The 27,291-nt window shown below is 26.5% G+C and overlaps 2 protein-coding genes and 4 long non-coding RNA genes across 6 annotated transcripts; 3 read left to right on the top strand and 3 right to left on the bottom strand.

The window, feature by feature from the left end:
- Positions 1-217: 217 nt before the first annotated feature.
- LOC132918186 (uncharacterized) lies at positions 218-1,921 on the bottom strand. Its single transcript, XR_009660409.1, has 3 exons — positions 1,784-1,921; positions 1,560-1,710; positions 218-336 (listed from the first exon to the last, which is right to left on the bottom strand). It is a non-coding gene; the product is annotated as an uncharacterized LOC132918186 (long non-coding RNA).
- Positions 1,922-6,865: 4,944 nt separating this feature from the next.
- Positions 6,866-7,791, bottom strand: LOC132918026 (uncharacterized). The gene is made up of 3 exons (XR_009660366.1): positions 7,638-7,791; positions 7,387-7,534; positions 6,866-6,986 (listed from the first exon to the last, which is right to left on the bottom strand). It is a non-coding gene; the product is annotated as an uncharacterized LOC132918026 (long non-coding RNA).
- Positions 7,792-10,880: 3,089 nt separating this feature from the next.
- LOC132930930 (uncharacterized) lies at positions 10,881-12,062 on the top strand. The gene is made up of 3 exons (XR_009662298.1): positions 10,881-11,015; positions 11,131-11,278; positions 11,919-12,062. It is a non-coding gene; the product is annotated as an uncharacterized LOC132930930 (long non-coding RNA).
- Positions 12,063-15,060: 2,998 nt separating this feature from the next.
- Positions 15,061-19,341, top strand: LOC132926837 (uncharacterized). The gene is made up of 2 exons (XM_060991248.1): positions 15,061-15,220; positions 18,306-19,341. Exons 1-2 carry the CDS (start codon positions 15,061-15,063, stop codon positions 19,304-19,306), a joined length of 1,161 nt encoding a protein of 386 aa, XP_060847231.1. The 3' UTR covers positions 19,307-19,341.
- A 954-nt stretch (positions 19,342-20,295) lies between these two features.
- LOC132932117 (uncharacterized) lies at positions 20,296-20,942 on the top strand. Its single transcript, XR_009662817.1, has 3 exons — positions 20,296-20,404; positions 20,469-20,558; positions 20,669-20,942. It is a non-coding gene; the product is annotated as an uncharacterized LOC132932117 (long non-coding RNA).
- Positions 20,943-25,412: 4,470 nt separating this feature from the next.
- Positions 25,413-26,282, bottom strand: LOC132917586 (uncharacterized). The gene is made up of 2 exons (XM_060978388.1): positions 25,681-26,282; positions 25,413-25,623 (listed from the first exon to the last, which is right to left on the bottom strand). Exons 1-2 carry the CDS (start codon positions 26,123-26,125, stop codon positions 25,493-25,495), a joined length of 576 nt encoding a protein of 191 aa, XP_060834371.1. The 5' UTR covers positions 26,126-26,282; the 3' UTR covers positions 25,413-25,492.
- Positions 26,283-27,291: the final 1,009 nt, after the last annotated feature.

Genomic DNA, 27,291 nt, shown 5'->3' with positions numbered 1-27,291 from the left:
CTATTGTTGATTTTAATCTAAAATATTTATTGAGTGTTTTCAATAATGATTATTATTTTAAGACACTGTACACAGATGACATGAAGGTCGGGAGATCTTTTCTACTATTTCATATTTATACTAATATAGTACTGATTTATTGTGCATCTAGTGATATTTAACTAATAGATAACTATAATAATAGTATAAATAAAATAAATAAATAGAAAACGAATGATTAACGGAAGAGTCTGTTTTATTTAGCAATGTCAATACATATGATTTATCAATTACACGTATTGTTTGGATTATGGCATTTTTGAGTTTGTGATGGATGAACTACATTAATTAACAGATCTGAAACAAAAATAATTTATACAGTTAGTTAATTAATTTTCATTGTTCTTATAATACAATAAATTATTGATTATAATTAAATATTTAACATTTTTATAAATTAAAACATTATACAATTTGTTTTACTAACTTTTATATGATTTAATAAATAAAATATAATAGTTAAAATAATTTATAATGACTAATAAGTAATGAATATTATACATATAAATTCGTTTTTAGTATTTTATTAATTTATATATATTTTAGTATAACTACCGTTTGGGGATTAGAGAATTAATCTAATACTACTCATATCGATTATTTGTAATATTTATCACTATTTTTTATTTTATTATTTTTAAACAAAACAGCATAATTTAAATATTATATGTCACTTATCATACTCCCAATGGCCTTCTTGCTGAGAATGTATTAATAAAGAAAATATTATATACATAATATACGTATATCAAGTTCTAAGTACATTCAATTTTGGATTTATTAATTAAAGGATTATGAATTTAATTAGAATACTATGCTTAATTATTCAATAGACGACGTTTGTAACTAATTATACTAAGTCGTTTACACATTTTCTTTATTAAAAAGTGTTTAAAAAATTAATATATTTTTCAGTTTAAGGCTCCTCACAAGCTGGTATTTTTTTATGTCAAAACATCTATCCGACTATAATTAATATTATAATGATTTAAGCTTTAAAGTAGACTTACGTTATTAAAAAAACTTTTACTTTGTAGTAACTATAGTTTATAGCTTACAGACTAAAACAACCGTATTTTTTTTTAAAACTGACTTATATTTGATAACACTTATTAAAAAAACATAATTATAAGTGAGAACATTTCTCTAATACATTTGATAAAATAAGTCTATTATTAATTATTTTTATCGAAGTAATTTTAATCTTATCTTGATAGTGGAACTCAACTTTATTAGGCGTAATAGGTGTGTAGTAGGTATTGATTTTTATGTTTTATTTATACATGCTTCAATAGGAAAAATATTTGATGATATTGTTTGTTATATTTACTTATATTTTCTATCTCTAATTATTGAATCGGTATTTAAGATTTAACGTTATTACGTAGATATATAGTTAATATATCAATAATGTGTATTACTAATAGAATCAGTAAAATAAATATATAGATCACTACCTTAATCATTAAAAACAAAATTGATCATAGATAGGTAGCTCGTAAAATTAAGTAAGTACTCACCATCGATTGGCTGGTGGCTGTGGCGGCCTTGGCGACGATTTTGACGGCCTTGGCAGATTGGACTTGTCCGACGACAACGATGTTCATGGATACTTTTTCAGCGCCCATTTTTGGTTTTGGTTGGTTTTCGTGAAGAAAAATAGAGTGAAGACTGAAAGTAAAAAATAAAAATTAATGGACGATTCGGCTGAACCATTATTATTCATAAATCACATTTTACTCACCAAAGAATAGATTTGCACAAAAAATGCGTTATGCCGAAATCAAAATCTCGAGCGCCTTTTTATACGCTAATCTCGCGAGGATTGATAGAAGTGGGATGGACGTGGCGTGATTATAGTATTATGAGTCGGACGTGGCGTGATTTAGATATTATTGTTGTGGACTGATATTTTATATCTTATACCTTACACAAATAAAATTATTTATAAAATACATTTTAAAAGAATACAAAACAATTAGTAAAATAAAATTACGCAATTTAAGAAAATAATTTCGTCAAAAAATGTTCTTTCATTTTACTTATTTTATATAATAATTCATTTTTAATATACGTTCAAAACACAATATTATTAATAATACATCAAAAGTAATAAATTACGTAGCAAATAATGTTAAATGCATAATATTATATAACTTAATAATAATTAATAAGCAATAATTGTCATGAACCATTCAAATAAATTTTTTTTTTTTTTTATACCTATATCATAAAATTATGTTTTTTAGATTTTAATAATGCGTTTATTTTTTGGTACTGTGTTTATTCAAAATATGTTTGACATAACTAATTGAGTATTATTTAATTATCAAACATTAAAGTGTTTACATTTTGAAGTTTTCATTATTAATAGTATAACTTATTATTACTGCGAGTTTTTTTTTCAAAATAATATAATTTTTTTTTTTAGTAATTTTTTCAAACATTTGTATTTTTGGTGAATGATCGTTTTAATAGCAATAGTCAATTTTTTTTGTTGTAAACTCATAAATATTATTTACAACGAATACAAATACAGTAAATATATATACACATTTATAAGGAGATATATTTTTATTTAACACTAACCAATACCCAATATTCCTTTTCCATATTTTTGGATTATTAATTAGAGCTTACTTTGAAAATTTTTAATATTACAGATTTCTAATGCGTTGTATCAATCAATTTTGTAATTTAGATTTAATAAAACTATGTATACTAATATACTATTAATATAATTTATTGTCTATAACTTCTTTAAATTTGTTTTTTACCTATACATATATAGACATATTATAGTACTTTGATAAAAATAAAGATATAATAATATATATTTAGGGTTCTAAATTTGAACTATTTTACTTGAAATTTTCACTCTTTTTGAAATATTTCAATGAAATAAAAGATCCTTTTATGTTTTTAGTTTGTGAGTTTGTCCGTTTTACACCTCATTGACTCAATATTTCTTATACCACAGAGCAGTTCAGTTAAAACAACTGCCAACAAAATGTATTTATGTATGATACTTGTTGTATTTATATAATATGTTATGTATTAAATTTAAAATGTATTGAATTAATTATAATAAACAATAATTATATAATTTACCAAAGAGAAAAATTTATTGTAAAAAAAAATTATGCACAAAATGTATTTTAAGTATTTTTAAAACTAAAAGAATAACATATAATATGGGATCTCGTATTACGTTTTCAACCATTAATACATAGCCTATAAGTAGCATAAATTTAGTCTGAGGATTTTGAAATTGTAATTTAATTTAGTTTTAAATAAATTTAAATAACATTGGAATGTTTCAACTGTTTCAAGTTTCTAAGATTAATCCTTTTTGAACTAAAAACGAAAACTAAAATTTTATGAAGAGTATTATATGTTATTTTACATATATATATATTTATACAATATCGTCAACATTTAAACTCAAATACACATAAAAATATTTATCACGTTTAACCTTATTGTAAAATTGTTTTAGGTAAAATTTAGATAGGATTTTTTTTTTTTTTTGAGCCGTTTTATATTATCATTTGCCTTAATTTTAAGAAAATACATAAAACGGTCAGGGTAAAATAAATATACAATATTTTTTTTTATCCTTAAAGATTCTACAATAAGGATTCTGAAAACAGATTCGAATTCACCATTCAACTATTTTACATACCTATCTCCGACTTTGTTCCAAATGCTCTTAAAACATATTTAAAAATTATTTAGTGAACTGTAATATATTATATATATATATATATATATATATAATTATAATAGTATAATAGCTTAAGTAAAAATTAGGGAGGTATCAATTTGCTTAGTACCCTTTAAATCCATGTTGTTTTTTTTTTTGTTTATAAGTTAATGTTTTATTTTAATAAGTCTATACTTATGTATTAAACCACTTTTAAATATGTGAAATATTGAATGAAGGGTTTTTTATCGTGATCATACGATTAACTGAAAAAATAGCGAGCTTCGGTAGCTCTAGTATTTCTTGCGATTCTATAGTAAACAAATGACGTATAATTTAATCACATGCGAAACTGCATGTCAGATAGCTGCGCGTGTCAACTCGAGCGCGCATATATATTATATACATTTCATAATTCGCACAATGCCGAGTACCTACGTCTTCCACAGACACTATTCTCACAGAAGACACACGCATTTGTCTCAATAGACAGTAAACACCATTTGTTTGAAAATTACCATTTCCGACCCATTATTATAACGTCGAACTTATCCGACTCGTGCGTGACAATATATATGTTATATAAAAGATATCTCTCATATGGATACCGATCAAATTATTCTATATAATATAAGCTCTAAATCAATGTCAGTACACTGATGTGATTTCGATATCGTATAGAAATACAAAGTAAACGCTATTTTTTGGATATCTCATAATAAAATCGTCCATCTCCTATTCCGATATGTTTCTGTAATCGTATTTTGTTTTATCGGCGTTTTAACGATCAAAGTCGAACAAATATACGTTAATTATTAATGATTAACAATACAATATTATATTTCATATATAATTATATACCATTTCATTGGACCACGTTTCGACTGAAAACAAAAACCTCATTTTATTTGTATTTAATTGTCAAGATTCTCAGTAGATAAACATTAATATTGATAAGCGAAAAATTGTTTGTATTTAAAATTAATTTTTTTTAATTTTTTTTTTTTTTTTAATTAAAAAAAAAATATCCTATTCACTACTTAAAAACATACCTTTTTAAATTAAAGCTAGTTACAGAAATATGTCATACTTAAGTAGTATGAATTTGGGGCTTCTGGCTCCATTTTTATAGGGAGATTATATACACTGTAAGGAGGACATTCCGCTAAAACTTTTTTTTATCTCCCTGTAAAAATATTACTATTTTTAATAATATAATTTTTCATTATAAGATTATTATTATATTTACTACCTACTATCACTCAATAGGGATCTACTTAATAAATTAGTAAAATGAAACAAAATAGTTCTAATTATGACGTGAACTCAATAATATAATATACATTACACAAAATGCATAATACGAGTATTATAAATTATAATTGAGTGTTTACAAGGGTAGAATAAAGCCATATACCAAGTATCTGCAGTGTTAATGTGAGTAAGACGCCGTATTTAGTTAAAATATTGTTTACATGATATATAACCATCATTAATTATAATATTTGTTTGATATATATGGTTCATTTGATTGCCCATCACAAAATATGTTTTGATGAGATAAATCAATAATCGATTATTGGTTATTTGTATTTAAAAATAAACCAGGATTACTATTAAATAATTTTACACTACATCAAAAATATAAATTAATAAATTTAAATACTTATATATTTTATGAACTAGCTGACATTGTATTGCCTGTAAAAATTATTTCGTATGTTTGTTGAACTAAAAAAAATTAATGTTTTTTTTTTTGCTTTGTCTAAATAAAACAGAAACTAATATGAACACCAATCGAATCTTATATATAAAAATGGCTTCTATAGCTTTTGCTGTTTTAAAAATTTACTAGTATCTACTAATAACAAATACACAATCATAATTTCTATATTATACATAGATAATATAATAATACAGTCATAAGTAGGAATATAAATATATACTAGGAAACTCGGTTTACTGAACGATTCGCTCGCCGAACCCTACCCTCTCGGCTCTCACAGACACAAAGGGTTGTCCACATTGAATGTTAAAATTTTAATGAAATAATTATTGTATGAAGTGTTAAATTAATGAAAATTACTATAGACATTGTAATTATGACAACTTCTTCTTCTTATTATTTTTTTTTTTTATATGTGGAAGATATAAAATATATACATAACTTTTTTGTATAATAGATAATTATATTATACTATGCCACTATGGGAAAAGTATACCGTACAAAACGTAAATACAGTACAATATTATAACTATATGGAATGCGTTTATAATAATATGATCGTATTTATATAAATATAATAATAAATAAATAATACTGGTTAGTTATTAAGTTAAATTAAAAATTAAAATTAAATATTAGCTTTATTTTCTCGTGTGTAATTTTTATAAATAAAATATGATTGATTTTGAACAAAACTATTTGGAGCAAAATCACATCATGTTTGATCAGGTGAGAATTTTAATCTTAATAAATATACATTATATTATATACAAGACACTCGTATTGTATATTTTAATATATTTATTATATAAGATACAAAGTACATTTAAAATACATGATATTATAAAATCCATTGAAAATTAAATAATATTTGTTTATAATTATAATAGTTAAATATTATCAAAGGTTAAACAAAAAAAAATTTACTACTTTTTCTTATTAGATTTCAGATGACTAGATAACATGGATAATGGTTCAAAGATGAATTTCGGAGCACTGTTTGCGCCAGAATGTATCTCCAGTAGTCAGCTGCTGTACTCACAATAACTACACACTATCATTATGATTATACGTTATCGCCTTATCGATATTAGTACCAATATTAAGATTATCAATACGTTATATGAAGAATATATTATACAATATAACATTGTTACTCTTAGATCAGTTAGGTCATATACATTTGTGTATAATAATTATTTATATTTTTATTACTAGTGTCTAGTTTGTATACAGATTGCATTCAAGCTGTTAGTAACTGTATACCATAGTTATTACATTATTATGATAATAAACTACAAAAGACCTTTTTAGTAATAGTATTCAATTACGTTACATATTTCCTCTTAAAATTAAATATAATGAGGTAGGTAACAAAAAAATAACGGTGTAAATAACGGAAATTATTGATTTATTTTGTAAAGTCAATACATGATATTGGTTAAATAAACGTATTGTTTGGGCTATGGCATTTTTGGATTGGCGATGGATGAATCACATGTTGAATTAACAGTTCTGAAACAAAATAAATAAGCATAGTGTAAAACATACGAATAGACACAAACATTTATAATTAAAAAGTGTAAATATAATTATAGATCATAAGTTTATATCATATCAATCATATAAATGAAAAATCAATACCCAAATAAAACAATGTAAGAATTAGATGTAGAAACAATAATAATATACTTTTATTATACAAATTAAAAAAACCTTAAATTTTCATATTTCTTATTTGCATTGATCGTTTACAATAATAACTATTGTAATATTATTATATGTAAATAAAAATTGATTACTATTAACGATATTTTGTGATTTTTTAGTTGATTTTAATTAATTTTAGGATGCAGACACTCATCAATTTTACGAGTTTAAACAATTTTTAATTTACATAGTTATAGATACTCACCAATTGGTTGGTGGCTGGGGCGGCTTTGGCGACGATTTTGACGGCCTTGGCAGATTGGACTTGTCCAACGACAACGATGTTCATCGATACTTTTTCAGCGCCCATTTTTGGTTTTGGTTGGTTTTCGTGAAGAAAAATAGAGTAAAGACTATAATAGAAACAAAAATAAAACAAACGAATAAGTTGAAAAACGTATATTATGTATATGAATAATGATTATTGTTAGGTATGTATTACTGTTTCGTACTCACCAAAGAATAGATTTGCACAAAAAATGTGTTATGCCGGAATCGAGAAGTTGAACGACTATTTATACCTCTGATAAGCGTTGGGCCACATGGCGTGATCGTACAACGGTGTACGTCCGTTGGTCATCGCCAGAGTGGTGCCACTTACTCGCGCGACGTTATATTGTTATTGTTATTGTGTTTACGCCGTTGTTGATATTAATATTTTAATACTCAAATACGTTCAAATAACGATACGCTTGCGCCATATAATATTATTATAACTCAACACGACCAATGTATACATCATAATATTCAATTACCGACAATAACCTTGTACGACGATTTGTCGATTTGTTTAGGAAGTTGATAAATAATAATTTATTTTGAGCATATTTAGATCACCGTCCATACGATAATGCCTTTTCGAAACAGTTGACAATACTATTAATAATATTATGTATAAATTCGGTTATTACGTGACAGTATTTATTGGGCATTTTAAACGAAATTTTATACGCATGTTATTACGGTATAGAATTAATAAAGAATAACGAAAATGCCAATCGCAAGAATTAGAAAGTGTATTAGCCATTAGGTATCTATAGGTATATAATAATGAATTGTTAGCTGTGATTAAAGGCGTTTCAAATACACAATACTACATATAATATGGTATATTTTTACCGAGTAAAAATCAAATAATATTCTCAAAACGCAGCTTTAGCAACCCCGTTTGGACGTGACAATAGATGTTCCAGACAAAAGCAAAGACAGATGAAGGATTAAGATTGAAGTTGGCCAAAAGAACTAATCAACCACATTTATTTTTTGTTAACATAAAATTTGTCGTCATTTTGAAAATAGATATTTATTATTTAATAGGTACCTGATATAATAATATATTATATCCTATAGTAGAGGTGTAGCGCCTGCTATACCTTTAATTAAAGGTGGATGGGGTGGGTTGTCTACGTAATTTTTCGAATGCGAATAATACAGAATACTACTTTGGAATATTTTAATAGTATTATAATAACTCTTTGATTTTTAACATGTTGAATAAACTATTCAATAGATGGGATGTTATATGGATGAATATTATTGAGGGTGGTAGATACTTCTTATGTTTCGCTACACCTATATTTTTAAGGATAGCCGCCACTGATATAAAAATGTAGCCCCCACAATCAAAATTTAAAATGTCTCGATTAGCATCAGGTACAACGCAACGGTTAATTTAGTATAACGAAGGATAACAGAAGTACAACAGTAAACGATAATATTATAATTTGCATTATCTTAAGTCATATTTCCGTTTCTGAATTTTTACTATTATTATTAAATATTTCTGCATTAGAGTTCATTTCAAAAAAAGATTCAACTGAAAAGTTAGGTAGTGCATAATACAAATTCGTTTTCTTTCGATATATTTTAATGTTCTAAAATTGTGTGATTGAACAGCAGAAAATTATTATTATAGATAAATAATCAATATGCATGGAACATCTATTATTATTAAATGATCATGCTCAATATATTCTATGATTGTATTATTATATTATTTGTATTTTAATAATAAACATTTACATTAATTAAATACCTAAACCATGTTCGTGTGTAAATTTAATCAATAATATTATCTAAACAAAATTAAATAAAAAAACTTTATTCTTCAAACAAAACAAGTGTTCAAAAAAAATTTGTAAATTAATACTTAATTCGCAAAAAAGACTTAAAGATAGTTGATCAAAATTTACCAATAGAAAATTATATTATAATTTATAAATTGTATAATGTAAACTGTTTTATTTTAGATAATTATATATTTTACAAGTACAACGTAAATTATTAATATTATTATTTAACAATTACACTTTGCATTCAAGTTACAGTTTTGGGTACACTATATTAATCAGGTACCTATTCAATATGTAGCACGATTTAAGATAGTACTATCTTACATCGTGATATGTAGTGATATTATGTGAATTAACCTAGAATAATGAGTTTTAAAATTGGTTTAATAGTCTTGTTGATCACATATTACAAAATGTAGGTAAGTTTAAGTTATCAACATTAAATACGTTTATTTATAAGCAAATAACTAAAAAATCAAATTTATTTGTGACTAACAACAATTTAAATTTAATTAAATAGAAAAAAGGTTTCTATGCTGAGCCATACCTATTTTTCTTTTTTGAATCATCATTTCTATAATCCTAGTTATATAGGTATATATAGCGTCATTTCCTCATTAACACGAGAAAGCGCTAATTCAAATAAGCGTTCTCGACCCATTCTCGAACTCAATCACGTTTTCTATCTATAACAGGGTTAAATAAACAAGAGTGATGTGTAGGTTTGACCCTCTCCCTAATTTCCAATATACTTATGACATTTTATAAAATAATTTGTTTTTTAAAAAGTTTATAATATTATTGTTTATGTTAACCCAGTTATTTTAGTAAAATATCTATTTCACTTCTTGTAAACTATAAAGTGTTCAATATAATGGGTATTGACTATTTCATGAAATAGTACTTATTATGCATTTTTGTTAAAATTCACAATCTAGATGAATATTTCACTATTTGAACATCCGAAATCCACTTCATGAAAATACTGAATCCATAAAGTGGATGTTACATTTTATATACATATAAATACTGATATACATGTACCTATACTAATTTAATAAAGTTCAATTTACTACAACATACAATATCATACCTACAACTTTACACTAATCAATATAGGTAGTACCTATAATATATTTTATAGATAATAAGTCTAATTTTCGATCTTAAACTACCTCCACTTGACTATATAGTTATAGTATAATATTATAACTAATTATAAAATACTACAAATTACTAATAACAAAATTAACTTTATTATTTAATCGTTTCAGTAACAATTTCGTAATAATGTGTATTTATAATGTGCATAGATTTTATTGCAACCTATATTTAGACGTGACTATGGAATTTCAATTAAAATTAAATTTCATGTACTAGTGGGTTATTTTTAAGACATTTTTTAATCCCCCTTTCAGATTGTATCCCATTAGTTTCTGTATTAGATATAAATAATATATTTTTTATTGTGAAACTTAAAATTATAATATTATAAGGATACAATAATATGTATAATAAATTGTCGTATTTTACACTCGTCATTATTCACGATACACGTAATTTAAACTTTTTCAATTTATCTCTTTCGTTTAAATTATACGTGTAAAATTCATACAAACACGCGTATTATCTTACCACAATAATAATATTAATATCACGCCACTATGCCCCACCTCCATCGCGCATCTCGAATGTATGTATAAAAAGACGGACGTCTCCTCGATTCCGGCATAACACATTTTTTGTGCAAATCTATTCTTTGGTGAGTACGAAACAATAATACCTAACAATAATCATTATTTTATACATATATAATATACGCTTTTTAAACATAAGCCAAAACTCATTTGTTTGTTTTATTTTTGTTTCTATTATAGTTTTTACTCTATTTTTCTTCACGAAAACCAACCAAAATCCAAAATGGGCGCTGAAAAAGTATCAATGAACATCGTTGTCGTCGGACAAGTCCAATCTGCCAAGGCCGTCAAAATCGTCGCCAAAGCCGCCCCAGCCACCAACCAATTGGTGAGTCTATAACTAAGCATACCCATTTTTAAACGTATAGTATAATATTTTATACATTTTCGGTGGTTAGATAATTATTATAAGGGTATTATTATTTGATTCATTCTAAATTTTTTCAATATAATATACAATTATTAAGTTTTTTTCTATTCAATTTTTTTTTTACAATCTAGTTTGTTTAAATTTAAACACATTTTTTATCCAACATCTAACAATTATTTTATTCAATTATTCCAGTACAATATATCTGTATAGATAAATACAATATTTAAGTTTATTATCTAATTTTCGATATTATTATACCCGCCTAATAATATCTGAAAATTTATTTTTAATGAACAAATTAATAATCAGTTAAATTAGTATGAGCCAAGAAATCATAAAATATTATTTTTTCTCTCAGTTTTGCGTACAAAAAAAATATTTGATTAGTCGACAATAACCAATTACCAAAATAAGCAATTATTTTTAATTGAGATATTGTAAGAACCTGTAAAAGATTATAAAGATGTTTAAGCGTGATAGTAATAATAAAGTATATGCGGTTAAAATCTTGAAATTTATTCCCTAATTAATGTTTACTTCTTATTACAAGTTAAAAATTAATATTTATTACATTACTTTTGTTTATTTTTTTCAGAACTGTTAATTCGTCATGTAGTTCACATGAACTACTTCACAAACTCAAAAATGCCATAGCCCAAATATTACAATAATATGTAATTATACTAACATGTATGTAAATTAATATATACATTGCAAAATAAATCAGTCTTTTCCGCTATTTGACTTTTTTTCTTTGTGCTTATTATGATATTTTATAATAATCCTAAAATAAAATCTATTCATAAAATAAAATCTATTGGTAGTATGTTATAGTTTATAACATGCATTATTAGGTACATATTTTAATTTTAAATCTTATGTAGAGTAATATTAGATGTGATAATTCATTATTATAATATTAACTTTACAGACTATAAAATAATGTCTAATTAGAATAACATAATATTATCAAATTATTTATCCAAATCATAATATTGATTACGGACGTAAACTTTTATCTTAAGTTTATAAGAAGTATTATAAACTATAATATGCTTATCAGAGTGTATAATTTCATAAAGTATTTTTATTTAGTCTAACAAATAGGTGCTACGTAAATTATCAAATAATATTTGACATTTTTAAAATGAGTAAAATGTGTATTTTTGCTTGTTTGCCGAAAATCTGCACAAAATTTTAATTTATAGTGTCAATACTTAAAATGTGTTTTGAATAGTAAGAACAATTATATAATATAAATAATAATAATATTATTCATTATTGTTGCAAATCAATTACAGATATATTTATATATTTATTAAATATAAGTAGAGATATAACATTTCCTCAAAAATCCATGACTGTGCTTCAGAAGAGAGTATCTAATTAGAATAAATAAAATAATTAGTTTAACTACAAAATGATAGCTTATACCCATATTATGTTTAAATATATAAATATATAATAATAGATAATATAAAAATAATTTTAATAAAATCTACGTAAAAAAAAATTATTGTAGCAAAACCTAAATAATATATTTTTAAACTATTGAAATTATTGGTATATTCATTTTATTTTTAATGCAAAATTGAATGAACTAATATTTAAGGATTTGTTGCAATTTTGCCTATATACTGTATTAATTTTAGAGATGGCGACAATAGTGTAAAAATTAAGGCAAGTATTGTAGTTATAAATGGAATATAAAAAAAAATATTTTCATATTATATAATACTAAACAAATATTTTTCACATATAATAATTTAAAATTTAATATCACTATAGTTCATTGTATAAATCAACTTTAAGAAAGAAAATCGGTTTATTGAAATTTATTTGAATAGCGAGTTTAAAGTGATTTAAACTTCTGAGATTCTGATAGTGAATAGCTGTGCTCCTCCCCAAAGAGAAATTCTATAGGAAAGAATAAATTGAATTAGTAAAATAAGTAAATTAGTTTTTAAAGTTGATAATTTAAAATATATTTAAGAGATTTAAAAATATAATTCATTTTTTATTTTTGTATGATATTTACAATAGATAGTTATTACTTCTTTTACAATTATCACATTATTTTAAATGTTTAATTCACATTATAGACTGTCTTTATTATTACAATAGTAGTGTTATCCTCTTACAATAAATCGATATACGATATACCTAACAATGTTATATTTTATTATTATAATACCAACCACAACATTCTCTTTGAACAAATATTAATAGTATATTTGTGATAAATTAATGTTGTTTATTATAGTAAGAGCGTTTTTAATTAAATATATTTTTGTTTATTATTAGAATCATAGAAACGAAAATAATTTAAATCAATTATATTTTACTATACGTAATACGTATATAAAGGTATATAAAATATCCAAGTCAACCTAATAACTAATTAATGATCTACGGGTCAATACAATTATGTAAGTAATATTTATTACAGCTGATTTCTTTATTGTTATTTAGTTATGATACTATTTTTTTATTATTATAGATAATAACTTCTTCGACAACTGAGGCCATTGTCTATAATAAATTTAATTTACATTTTTATATTAGCTCGAGATAAGCTATCATTTTTTTTCTACTGAACGTTGAATGAACTTTATGATAATTTCATATTTGACCTTGATTTCCAATTCAAATATTTTTTTTTTTTGATTGTTATAAACTTATAGTTGTCATAAATATCACTTTTCTATAAATAATAAGTAATAAACAACAATAGGTACGTTATTTATTATTATCTCAGAACAAAAATAATTATTACAACAAACGTAACCTTAACAAAGATTTATTTAAATATTTGAAATTTATTTTTATTAGTTATTGTATTCTAAAACTACATATTTATTCTTAGTGTATTGAAATGAACTCTGGCAGTAATAACAATTATAGTGACGATTAAAAGGCATTAAAATAATAAGTATTATTTAATGAAGTATATAGAATAGGCAATTTGAGATGATTTGTAAGTTTTTTTAAATCTTGATAGACGGTAGACGATAATACCCCTATGTACCTAAATTGATTTCGATGGAGATGCAAATATGCAATACGTCAAATCTACAGTTACTAAAAAAAATATTAAAAACGTAAAAATGAATTGAATTGTTTTAATCTAAATGTTTGAAATAAGCAGGCTGCATGCACAACCGTTTCAAAAGCCAAATTTAAGTCAATACTAATTTCCTTGAACAATGTACCCTGTAAATATTTAACAACAAACAATATATATGCGATCGTAAATTATATACACGCACACCGATCGATTACTATAATATAAATATACAAACATCTTTCCAATTCAAGTATAGCGAATTACTACGCAATATAATATTTTATACGGAAATGCACATATTGATATAATATTATAGATATATTACCTATACGGTACAGTGTGGACATCACACGTAGGTACGCCCCCACATCACTATAATGTAATACCTTTGCAAAGGCTTTCGGAAAAATTATTGCCTAACGATTTCGATGGCTCAATAGCTTTAAAAAAAAAAAACATCATTATCGTGAATCCATTTGACGGGGCATGAAATGGTATACCTCCACAGAATCGTGTCGGCGTCTGACCGACCATAATTTATTTATAACATACTGCTGCTGTAGGGATTGTTGCAGTGATCTTCGGAACATGTAATCGTGCTGCAGACCGTATACTACCCCGAACACAATATTATTATCGTCGACCCGTTTGAGTTTTTTTCGGGCGTAAAATGAAAATCGATAAGCGCACTGACGATGCCGACGACGACGGCTGTTACGAGTACATGCGTCTGACACACACATTGGCAGTATGCTGTGGACTACCCATCACTCGCAGACGAACCGGCGGCGTCGGCGAACGCTGCGATAGAGACTCAGATGAAGTTGGAGGTATAAAATATGACGTACAAGCCATACCTAGCAGAAATTATTACCCAATCGGTTTTAGTATTTTTATGATATTTAAGAATATACAATCGCTGCACGACCGAGATCGACAAGCGGGGTCGCAATTCACGCCTTTACGGTTCCCGAATTATACGGTAGATAAGATTATCAGGGGTGGGCAAGATCTTTGAAAATGAGAATCGTTACACCAGATACTATGTATTGTATACTTGTCTTTGTAGGAGAAGGTAGCGAGTATTGTGAATTATTTGTAATACTATAGATCAGAAGTTTTCAACCGCTGTCCGCTAGCTTTTTAATGTTTTTTTTACAATAATTATAATTAATAAAAATATAATAAAACATTAATTAATTATTATAAATATATAATAAAGTACAATTGTTTCATACTTAATTTTTCATAAACAATTAAATTTAAAAAAAAATCTTCGTTAAAGCCAAAATTGAAGTTGAGGCATGTGTCATGAACATTTTTTAAAGAGCAGTGTGTCGTATTTAATTAAATGTTAAAATAAAAAATCACTCAGTTAAATAAGATATATAATACTCGGTAGTTGATACATTAAAATAAAATTAATGTTAACAATTCAATGAATTTCACTATATAATATATACTTAATATACTCTATATATTATTTGAAATATGTAAAATAATATTGTATTGATAAGAAAAACTGGTTTATAATAATTTAAGTAGGTAGTAAGGCATTCGAACATTGAAACCTACAAGTCACTAGTAAGTGGTAAGTAATAATAAAACGTTAAATAATATTTTATTTTATTATCTTAACAAATATAATTTAATAATGTTATTATATAAATTAATAATAATAGTCAGTGATTTTTTTTTTAATTTTAAAATATGTTCCAAAAAAATGTATAGGATAAACTAACTATTTTGTATTTCAGATGTGTTGTAGGTATACTTACAGGTACTGCACATTTTCGTTATACACTATAACATAAAAATAAAAATTGAGACACCATATTATATGTCCTAATCTGGCGTATGTGTCCAGTATCCATGTGTGTAAAAAGTAAGGGTCGGGTAATAAATCTTTCTATACATTGTATGTCCACTAAAGCACAACGATTGACCAATTCACAGAGTACAGAAGTCGTGTGGGACGTACTTAAGATATTAAAACTATTCATTTAAACAATATAATGAAGATAAAACTATGTCTAAACTAAATGTAAATACTTACACCATACTTATTGATATTAATAAAAAATTTTAATCTTTAGAGAAAAAAAAATTAATATTTTGGAGCATTTTTCGAGAAACTTGGATTAAAAATATACCACAGTACAAAATACTCGATGTTCTTCATGACTGTGTCGAAATACTAGAATACTAGATACTGCAAGATACAATATTATTTTTAAGAAACATATTTAAGTTATTTGAATAAAAAATACTACTCAACCCAACAACCTTGATAATGTTATAGATTTCCACGGTTTTCTTTTCTTTTTTTTTTTAAATAATTTTGATATATATATATATATATTTCGGCATCAACACCACCGCTTACGCGCCAGTCGACTGTTCTCGCCACACTTGCTAATGTAATATAGGATTGACGGTTTACCAAGATTCTATTGTGCTCAATAATTTTTACTTCCTCTGGTAAATATATCCTAGGTTATAGTCACGAGGGTAAATATATACTATAGGATATTTTGACATCCCCTGGGAGGTAAATATATCCTAGTATATATTTACCCAGCGAGTAAAAATATCACAGTATATATTTACCCGGTGGGTAAAAATATCACAGTATATTTATACCTCCCTGAAACGACATTTTTACCGGAGGGGTAAATATATCTCAGTATATTTTTACCGGATAAAAATATCTTAGAATACAATTATGCCCAGTAGATGTCAAAATATCCTAGTAAATATTGCCTCCCGTTTAACTATAAACCAGGATATATTACCAGGATGTTGATATCGCCTGAACACCGGCCGATCGATTGATTCGGGATAGATCCGTATAGCTTGAAAACATTATAATATTGTTTAATTTGTATCCTATATTATTTTTATTATTAGCTTTCTAAAAAATACGACAGATATTGTTTCACATTCCTTTACGTACAAACTTTATAGTATATATGTATACATATCGCTATATATTATACACGTATAACGAAGAATATAATAAACTGTTCAAACGTCACAGAGTCATTATATTCAAAAAAAAAAAAAAGAAAAGAAAAAATTAATACTAGTTGGAAAAAAAATGGTTAAAAACTTATAACCGCCCTGACCCAGCGCGTACTTGGCAAATGGCAATGTAAAAAAAAAATGTTAAATGTTAAATCTTCATCTAAACGACGACAGGTGTGCACGAATTACGACCCGTGTCAGATAAATGTACCATTTTAGATGAATTGCATCTCAGACGTAACTTGTGTAATTTTTTTCACGTGCAGGATGATTGTAAGAAGTTTTAGATAATTAATATTATTTGTTAGTATTTAATTATTTAAGTAAAACGTTTAATTAACTACGAGTCTACGACTCATAGTAATATTATTATTTGTATTGACGTGTATATTATTTCATATTAATTTACAATATAAAGTTAACAATAATTAAATTTGAAATTATTTTTTCCACATTAAAAACTTTCTTAATAAAAAACTGGGATACGATTTATCAAAATAATTAAATTTAGCATAACGGTCATAAATAATTTACGAGCATTACACTCAATGAAAATAATCCAAATTCAATTAAAAAAACTACAATAAACACTTCGACAGGGATCAGAACGAAAACAATAAACTGTAACAGTATAGTGGTAGTATAATTTATGTAAAACACACGCAACGAGTAGTAATAAATAAGGTACGTGAACTTCGTGAAGTTTGTAAATATATACATTGCGTTTAGCACAATGACACATAAACCATTCGAAAACGTGAACTATTGTCGGAAATCGTTGGACACTTGTTGAAAACTGTTGGAGTCCTATTTTGTGTTTTTACTTTGAATATTTTCTTAATATGCTTTATGTCTACGGCTACCGATGGTATTAGCATATCGTTACAGCTAAGCCGGAACTCGGGCCATTATACCAAAACTGCCCAATATCGGCGAAACCTATAACGTTACTGATTAGTAATTTATTATCGTCGGTTTTTGAGCCCGCAGGACACAAGTACGCGTTCGACTGGCGCATCTTGCCCTTGTGGCTGGCGTTCACGGCGCTGGACTTGTCCATCATATACTACAACTACTTGGAAGCTTCCAGTTACGTCGGCGCGTCGTTCCGGAAGTGTTTCGAGGAGTCGTACTGCTTCGCCGTCATCGAGCTGGCCAACCGGAACCTGGGCCCGTTCTCTGCGTTGGTCTGCGCCATGTTCTACGGGCGCCGGCACAAAGCGGCCGCGCTCGCCGGCACGGAGCGCGTGCTGGCGTTCATCCGGGACACGGATCGGGACACAGGCCCGGACAAGACCGTGCCGCTATCGTGGGCTGCCAAGTACTACTCGGCCGCCATGATGTTCGCGTACACGGTGTTCATATGGATGTACACGGCGGCCGTACCGGCGGTCGTCATATTATTTTACAGCATAAATGCGGTGGGCCAGACAGCCATCTACAACCTGGCCACGTTCCAGTACCACGTGCTGGGCTGCGGTTACGCGCGCATCGATCACCTGCTGGAGGCGGACGCGGTGGGCCGCCGGGCACGCCGGACGCTGGCCGCGCGCGTGGCCCGCCTGTCCCGGATGGCCGACGACTTTGGCCGACAGGTGAGCCACCTCAACCGGGCGTACACGATGATCCTGTTTATGAAATGGCCGTACAGCGTGGTCCGCATCATCATGGTCGTGTTCCGCATCATCGAAATGTCGGCCGCCGTGCAAAGCAACGGGCCGTTCGCTCGCATAGCCGTCGTACTCATCGTCGAACACGTGGGCGAGATATTCCTGTTCCTGGTGCAACTGTCGTATTTCTGCTACACGGGCGCCCGCTTGTCCAGTCAGGCACGTGTGTATACGCCCGACGATGACAATAATATTATTATATTATACCTAATATTATAGTTATAATTTTGTTCTTTATCATATTATAACCTCATGATTTTGGAACTTTACATTGGAGGGAAACACTATCGGCCAGATCGTACCCTGTTTTAAGCGCGATAGTTTTGAGAAGATCGATACGTTTTTTAGATATCAATACCGTTTGAAATAGATGTGTATACGCGATAAACAGTCAACTGATCGCATGCATTGAGCCGCGGTATAGTGTAATAAAAATTATAAAATAACCACCAGCGTTAGTAGGTATTAATTAATATTTTGGACAAATACGTATATAAGTAATAACTAATAAGACTTATGTTGCAACACTTATAAAAAATGTCATAATTTTTATTTTAACATTATGCCTTATTTATCATTTTCGATTATACACGGTACGACGTTGCATGTTTTAAACCACGGATAAGAGAAATTTTTATCTTCTTAATATCTATAGACTATAATAATCAGTCCTCGCTTGACATGTGTCATAAATCATAATATAGTATTTATAATAATATTATTATCAATATACCGTTAAGTTATATTAAAAGTCATAAAGGAAATTATATTTTGGTGCATGAAGGTAACGCGTCTTTTCATTTTGAAAAAAAATTAAATAAAATAATTTAGAAGCGCGAAGAAAATTTTAAATCAAACTGTAAAGTACAATTTTACAGTACATTTCTATTAGTTTCTACTATTGCATCACATATAAGTAAAAAAACTCACGACCACATTATTTGACTATTTGACTTATATATATATCTGATTTAAATTGTTGTTCGATATGTTGAAAAAAATACGAAATTTAAAATAAGCGTATAATGAATGACATCAATTTATGTAAAAAGGTATTTCAACAAATACATAGAAGATCAGTAAAAAAAAAAAACGTGACAGTACATTAGTTAATTTAATAGCAGTCATGTGAGGTTGTTATGTTAAAAATAATTTTTTTTATAATAATGTTCAACAATGTATCGTACTAGTTAGTTTAGTATAATAATACTAATTATATAATTGTATTATCGTCTGCAGGCCAACAGGACTGCAGCGAGCTTACAAAAATTTAAACTCCATTATGAATCCCATCTGGACTTGGATGTTAAAAAAACGGTAAAATGTTTAAATTATTTTTTTTTAATACACAATACAGAGGTAATAATAATTGTAACTTTAGATCAACATTTTTTGGATTAAATTAAATGCTAGACAAATAAATTCAACAGTTGGAGGATTTGTGTTCGTTAATATGGACCTAATGAAAGCCGTAAGCTTACGAAAATACTTCGAGTTGAACGTTAATAATTACATATTAATAGTTAATAACTAGTTTAAAATAAATAGTCATATTTTAATGTAATTACATTTATCTTATAGATATGTGGTGTCATTGCAACATATTTCTTAGTACTAATTCAATTCAAAAGTCAAAAAGGCAAATCCAAACCTTTGTACTACATTTGGAATTAAGTTTTAATAAAAACCGCTAAAAACAAAAACAATATCAATACCGAAATTTAAATAAGAAAATCAATACCTATAGGTATTTAAAACTGAAATTTATGTGAATAATGAATACCGGTATTCAAAATTGAAAAAAATGAAAACCAGTTACAGAAACCGAAATCGAAAAAAATATTTTTGGTTTCAAACCCAGCTCTATGTTAATTTTATGTATTACAATAATTATGTATAACGACTAAATAATATTAGTCTATATTTGTTAATCATATATGGCATGCTTAAATATATATTTATAAATGTTGTTTACAAGAAAAATTAACATTTTCTATTATATGATATTAAACTTAGAACTTTTGAAATAAGTATGTATATTTTACATATAACTAAAAAAATAAACATGTACAATATTAATAATAATTTAATAAGTTTTCAGATGTATTTGAAAAATATAAGTTGGTCTAAAATAAAATATTAATGAACGTGAGTCAATCATAAACATATTTTAATAATAAATTGCATTTGTTACTATTACTGTTTCATTTATTATTTTTAACGGAATTCTTGATTTATTAATTGATTTGTTTATTTTGTTTAGCTATAACAAAAAAAAAAAATTTCTTAAAAAAATGTTCAGCGAATTAAATTCTTTCAATCCTTAATTTCGATTAATCCATGATAGTTTATCAAAATTTTACTTTTTTGTTAGTCTTATTTAATATTATATCACTTAAATTAATTTTCGATTCATAAAATGAAACGAAAAAATTATTAATTCCTACTGTAACTTTTCCATAGAGTCAAAATAATTTTTTAGGGCGTCTATAAATATGCATAATATCAATATTGTCAAACTACTTTCGATAATAAAATCAGTCGTAATAAAATATATTGAACAGCAACAATACCGAAACCCATAATAAACCAATCAATGAGGCGTATACCTATAGTTTTTCAAACTACTATTATTATTATAACATATTCATCAAATTTTTGTCCCTGCGTAAATAACGCATCTATCCACAATAATAGAGTATAGTAGATGTAAAGTGGAAGACATCAATGCAGTATATACTGTAGATATAAGTTATTTGACTTCACACTTGTAATAAGTATCATTGACTTAAAATTTATTACTCGAATACTCGAATGCAACAGCGGTCGTGAAATGCAATTCAGTAGTGATTGTTACGGATACCTGCGTTTGACCCATGTATTGGCCGTATGTTGGGGAATGCCCATAACTCGAAGACGAACAGCTGACAACGTCAAACGTGACAAAGACTCAACTGATGTACACGATGGTAATGTGCATAGAGCTAATTAATTATATTATAATATTAAATACTTGAATTAATTTGTGGAAAAAAAAATGTAATAATCGTTTAGTTGTACTTGGCGCTCTTAAGCTTTAGCTAGTGTTAACCTTAGGTGTTAATAATATAATATTATCTAAATTAAAAATTTAAATTTTTCTTATACCAACCATAACCTAAGAATAAAAAATTAAAGATTTATATTAATTGGAGGTTTTGTCATTATTAATATGAACTTAATGAAAGCAGTAAGTTGTACTATAACGTGGTCGGTGGTATTTTAACTATTTAGTGATGTATTTTTATTAAATGGTAATAGTGTAAGCTTTTCACTGGTCAGGCTGAATTATTGTTTTATTGAGTGTCTTTAAATATTTAATAAATATTTGTATTAGGTAAATGTATTTTTGATTATGTATTGATACCATATTTCTTATCACTATATTCAAAATTCACATTTTAAAATAAAATCAATTTCGTTACGTAACATTTTCTTAAAATAAATATTTTAAAATTACTTAATAAAAGATAACATTATAATATTAAAATTGAGTTACAAACTATAATAATATCGTAGAAAATTAAAATATAAAAGTGTTTAAAAACTCTTCTTTGTTGTTTGAGATACAAAATAAAACAATATATTGAGGGTAAATATTTTATAGATATTCAAATAATTTAAAACTAAAATATATTTAAATTAAAATATTTGCACCCAACTAGTTTTAATAGCATAATATATATTAAAGTTATTACGAATCAGCTCCTATTAATTTACAGGTAATAAAAATAAAAATTCAATTCAACTAAACTCTCTAAACTGATACAACTATCAGATTTTCTACTTCCTATTTTTCACTAAAACCTGTTTTAAAACCTCACTTCATTTTTATAAATACAAACATTGTATAAAATACAATTTTTTGTAACAATAATATTTTTCTAAGCACGATTAAATGATAGTTAAATGTGTGATATGCCGGTATTAATTGAATTTTTGAATGGTTAATTATTTAGACACAAATAACGAAGTAGTCGTCTTACAAGCGGACTAAATTGACTTAACGTCAGTAGAAGTTGTGAGTAACTTAAGTATCCTCTATAATGTCCTCCTAAATAATAGTTATAAACTTGAATACGATTAATATTATTTTTAAACTCTGAACATTAATCATGGAACTTAATAACAAATATAAATTATCCTTTTATGTTAACGCTGTGTACATACAATTTGTGTTTAACACTAATGTTTTATTTTTCAATATTTTAATTGGTAATTTAAATTGTTCGATTTATAGAACACCTATACAGATTTGAATTGTAATCAATTCAAATTTTTAAATATCAATATTTGTAAGCTAATATGAAATCATATTTGTTTTAGATTTGTGGTTTCATCGTAACATATTTCCTTGCATTAATCCAATTCAAAATTCAAAAAGGAAAATCAAATTCTTCACAGTATTTTTGGAATTAAGTTATTTTAACCACAATATTTATTAGTTTCAAGCACCTGTAAGATTGTTATATTAATAAATTACTAAAAGATGACCTTAAATTCGTTATTTTCTATTTAAAAATGAATATGTTTATTATAATATGTATTATTATTACATAATAGTTTGTTTTAATATTATTCAAGAATTTTTACACAAAATAAAATAATTTAGAAAGTAATTAAATTGATGATATTCCAGTATCTATTTTTAGGAACAAATAGCCAATATTAGAATCATTATATAAATATTAAATTGCATCGTGTTTCGATAATGAAGTTATCCTTAGTGAACATCTTAACCTTGATCCTGGCTAAATGAATCTAATAAAAAATACTTCCATATAATATTTATGTATACCTATTTAGTATTTATAGTCGTGTATAAAATATAATTTATAGATAAAATACCAATTCGTAAAAAAAATATAATTCTTAATTTATGTTATATAATTAAAATTAGTATTTATAAAGAAAAATTAAAATATTAATAATAGTTCTTAAGGTATATATTATAATAGTAACATTTTAAAATAATATTAAATGTAAGACAATATTACTTTATTGCCCAATAAGCATCCCACCATTAATAATTTAAAAATAAAAAATAGTTGAGTGTTAACAATATTTTATATGAATCGAATGATTTCATATATCGTTATCTAATTAGCGAATATAATATAGCTATCATAATATTTTTGAATATAATAGTTTTTCAATTCTCGTGTTATAATTATGAATAACTGCAATTTCTGTTTAATTATTTGTGAAATATAATACTATATAATTTGGTTTAGCTATCGATTTCTGAAAATCTTTTAGTGTCACCTGTCTATTCTTTATATTCTATAAAAAAATAATTTTCCTTCTAATTATATTATAATGCTAATAATACCAATTATTATATTTTTATGACCTAATACGTTCAAAGTTTTACAAGAATTATTCATCGTCCTGAAATATTAATTATATATCATATTATTAGGTAAATTGACCGTCTCTTTCTTGATAATATACTAGCCGTAAATTATATAGCAAAAAACGTTTGGAGCCCATATCGATTATCATACCCATTACTTTAATAACACATTTAACGAAATTATATTGACCATTCGTGTAGACTATATTATATCGAACCATAAGACACTTAAAGAATTATTTGACTTTGCTTGTTTATAGTACTAACCTTCACTACTGTTTACTAATACACATCGGCGTCGGTATATTATACCATATCTATATGTATTCGAACAAGAAAAATGAAAATTAAAAGCGTTGACGATTGTTATGAGTACATGCGACTTACACATTTAATATCTATGTGCTGGGGACTTCCAATCACTCGGAAGAAAACTAACAATGGCTTCAAACAAGAAGGTGACACGGACGTACAAGGTAACGCTATAACTGTATACTATACTCATAATTAATAAAACAATTAATATACATATTATTTGTATAAATATTTTAACTAAATCAACTCCTAAATTGGATTTTAAATCTTTCCTATGCTATTTCCTATTTTATATACAAAATAATATAATATTATATATGGTATCCGGCCAAAATAGCGAAACAATTACCGCGAATGTAAAAATCGCGAATTGATAATAGCGAAAATAAAAATAGCGAATTATAAAAAAAAGCGAAAATACATAATAGCGAAAATCAAACATATTTATAACAATAGAAAATGGATAAAAATAGTTTATAAATGAGATTAAATTACATTCATTATAATTATAATATCGTTAAGTTCTAATAATAAGTACTTATAGTAGTAATAATAATAATTTTAAATAAAATAATTATATTCAACTTAATTATAATTATATCTAGGCATTCAGTGACAAATTATATGCTATACCTTTTATGAAGTTCTTATTCTCATTAGTATTATAATTTGTAACTAATGCATGAATTCTTTTATTACAGTCCTTGTACTTTTTTTTTTTTCTGTGGTTGTTCTCCAGCATTATACTGCTCTCGTTTTAATTCTTCTATGTTTTGAACTTTCTTAATTCCATCCATGAATTTCCATATATTAGGGTGGCTTGCTCCTAAAGAATATGTATTCTATTACTAAAGATACTAATTGTTAATAAAATAATACGAACCAATAACAGATGTAAATCCTCTGTGCCATCCTTCAACAGCGTTGTTTGTTGTTGGAAGACCATTTTTGGCTGAATAGTGACAATTCCAAATATCAATAGGATGTCTTGGTTGTCGTCGAGTTTTTCGTCTTCCTGTTATTTTTCCTACCCAGTTATCCTCGAAATAATCCAAGAATGGCATTACCAGGTCTTCATTTTCAACATAAAATTGTGTTTCTAAAATTTCTTCGTATGCATTAATAACGTTATCTGGTGGAACATAGGCCAAAGCAGCTAACATACGAATATGAAGAGCAAAGTTAGCATTATTAATATAATTTTCGACTAGACCAACATTTTGAATTTGTCGCCACATACATTTAGAAAAATGAAAAAAACAACCTTGTTGTTCAGCGTGTGGAAAAACAATTTTGAATGCATTGATTGAGGCATGTTCAAAGTCCATTATTACCGATGTAGGATTTAAAGATGGTTTTATTTCTAATAAATATTTAAGAAAACGTGTATATGTTGATTGAGATTTATCGGTTAATAATGCATAAATGGTAGGACTAACTGTTTGGTCACCTTGTTGAATAAGTACATGAATAGTGAATAACTGATAAAAAAGTGAAGGTACCGTTTTAAAAGTCCCATCGACTAACCAGTTAGTTGATTGATCCATTAATTTTAAATTATTTTCGGTCGAAAATATTAAAATTCGATCTTGTGATGCTCCACTGTCAAATATTAAAAATTGTTCTCCTTTTATTGTTTTAGTATACTCATCAGCAATTTTAAGGTCACTCACTGTTTTCGGAATAGGTGGTGCGCATTGGTTACGTGTCCGAACTCTTCGTATAGTGTGTTTTAAATGATGAACTGAAGGAATTGCACCGGCTACTCCAGGTACTATTTGAACAGTACTGATTATATCATGTGGAGTATTTTGTGTATGAACAGCCGCTTCTTTTATCTTATTCACAGCCATTTTGCATTGGATTTTACATGGATCGGGAACATGATTATGTGAGTTTTCCTTAGGTTGACTTTTAATTTCTCCGTTTATCGTAATTATTCTACCTTTACATGAACTTTCTACGCAACGCCAATATATTGTGTTATTTTGTTTTCTATCTTCACGATGCAAAAAGCCACCATACAATAATAAATTCTTATTTTTATTACTTTTTACAAATTCCATTGAAAATAATATTAATATATTTTTTCACTGCACACTTTTTTTTAACGAACAAAAATATTAAGTTAAATAATACAAACTACACTACATTTACGCACTGTCGAACTACAACTGTATTAAATTGTGTCAGCTCAAATATAATATGATTGACAATCTTATCTCGGTATATTTCCAATATTAAAATAGTCATAATAGTAACTAAGATAGTACATTGACGATAACCCGATACGTCCGTGGTTACTGGGTAGTGGGTATATATTAATTGCGCCAGAAATTACAGGTGAAAATAAGTTTTATCAAGTATTTAAGTTTTAGTTTTATATGTTTTATAGTATTTGAAAAAGAAATTATAAAAATCTGCAGTTTCGCTATTATGTATAATCGCATTTAATTAAATTCGCTATTTTTATTTTCGCTATTATCAATTCGCG

Source organism: Rhopalosiphum padi, chromosome 1, assembly GCF_020882245.1.
Source record: "Rhopalosiphum padi isolate XX-2018 chromosome 1, ASM2088224v1, whole genome shotgun sequence".
Classification (NCBI taxonomy): domain Eukaryota; kingdom Metazoa; phylum Arthropoda; class Insecta; order Hemiptera; family Aphididae; genus Rhopalosiphum; species Rhopalosiphum padi.
This window is presented reverse-complemented; position numbering and strand designations above follow the sequence as displayed.

Bases quoted from the DNA above. Each gene is read 5' to 3' on its own strand.
- LOC132917586 (XM_060978388.1), bottom strand. From the start codon at position 26,125: ATGGACTTTGAACATGCCTCAATCAATGCATTCAAAATTGTTTTTCCA. The intron at 25,624-25,680 runs GTTCGTATTATT...CATATTCTTTAG, and splicing joins AGGATTTACATCTGTTATTG to GAGCAAGCCACCCTAATATA.
- LOC132926837 (XM_060991248.1), top strand. From the start codon at position 15,061: ATGAAAATCGATAAGCGCACTGACGATGCCGACGACGACGGCTGTTAC. The intron at 15,221-18,305 runs GTATAAAATATG...ATATCGTTACAG, and splicing joins AGACTCAGATGAAGTTGGAG to CTAAGCCGGAACTCGGGCCA.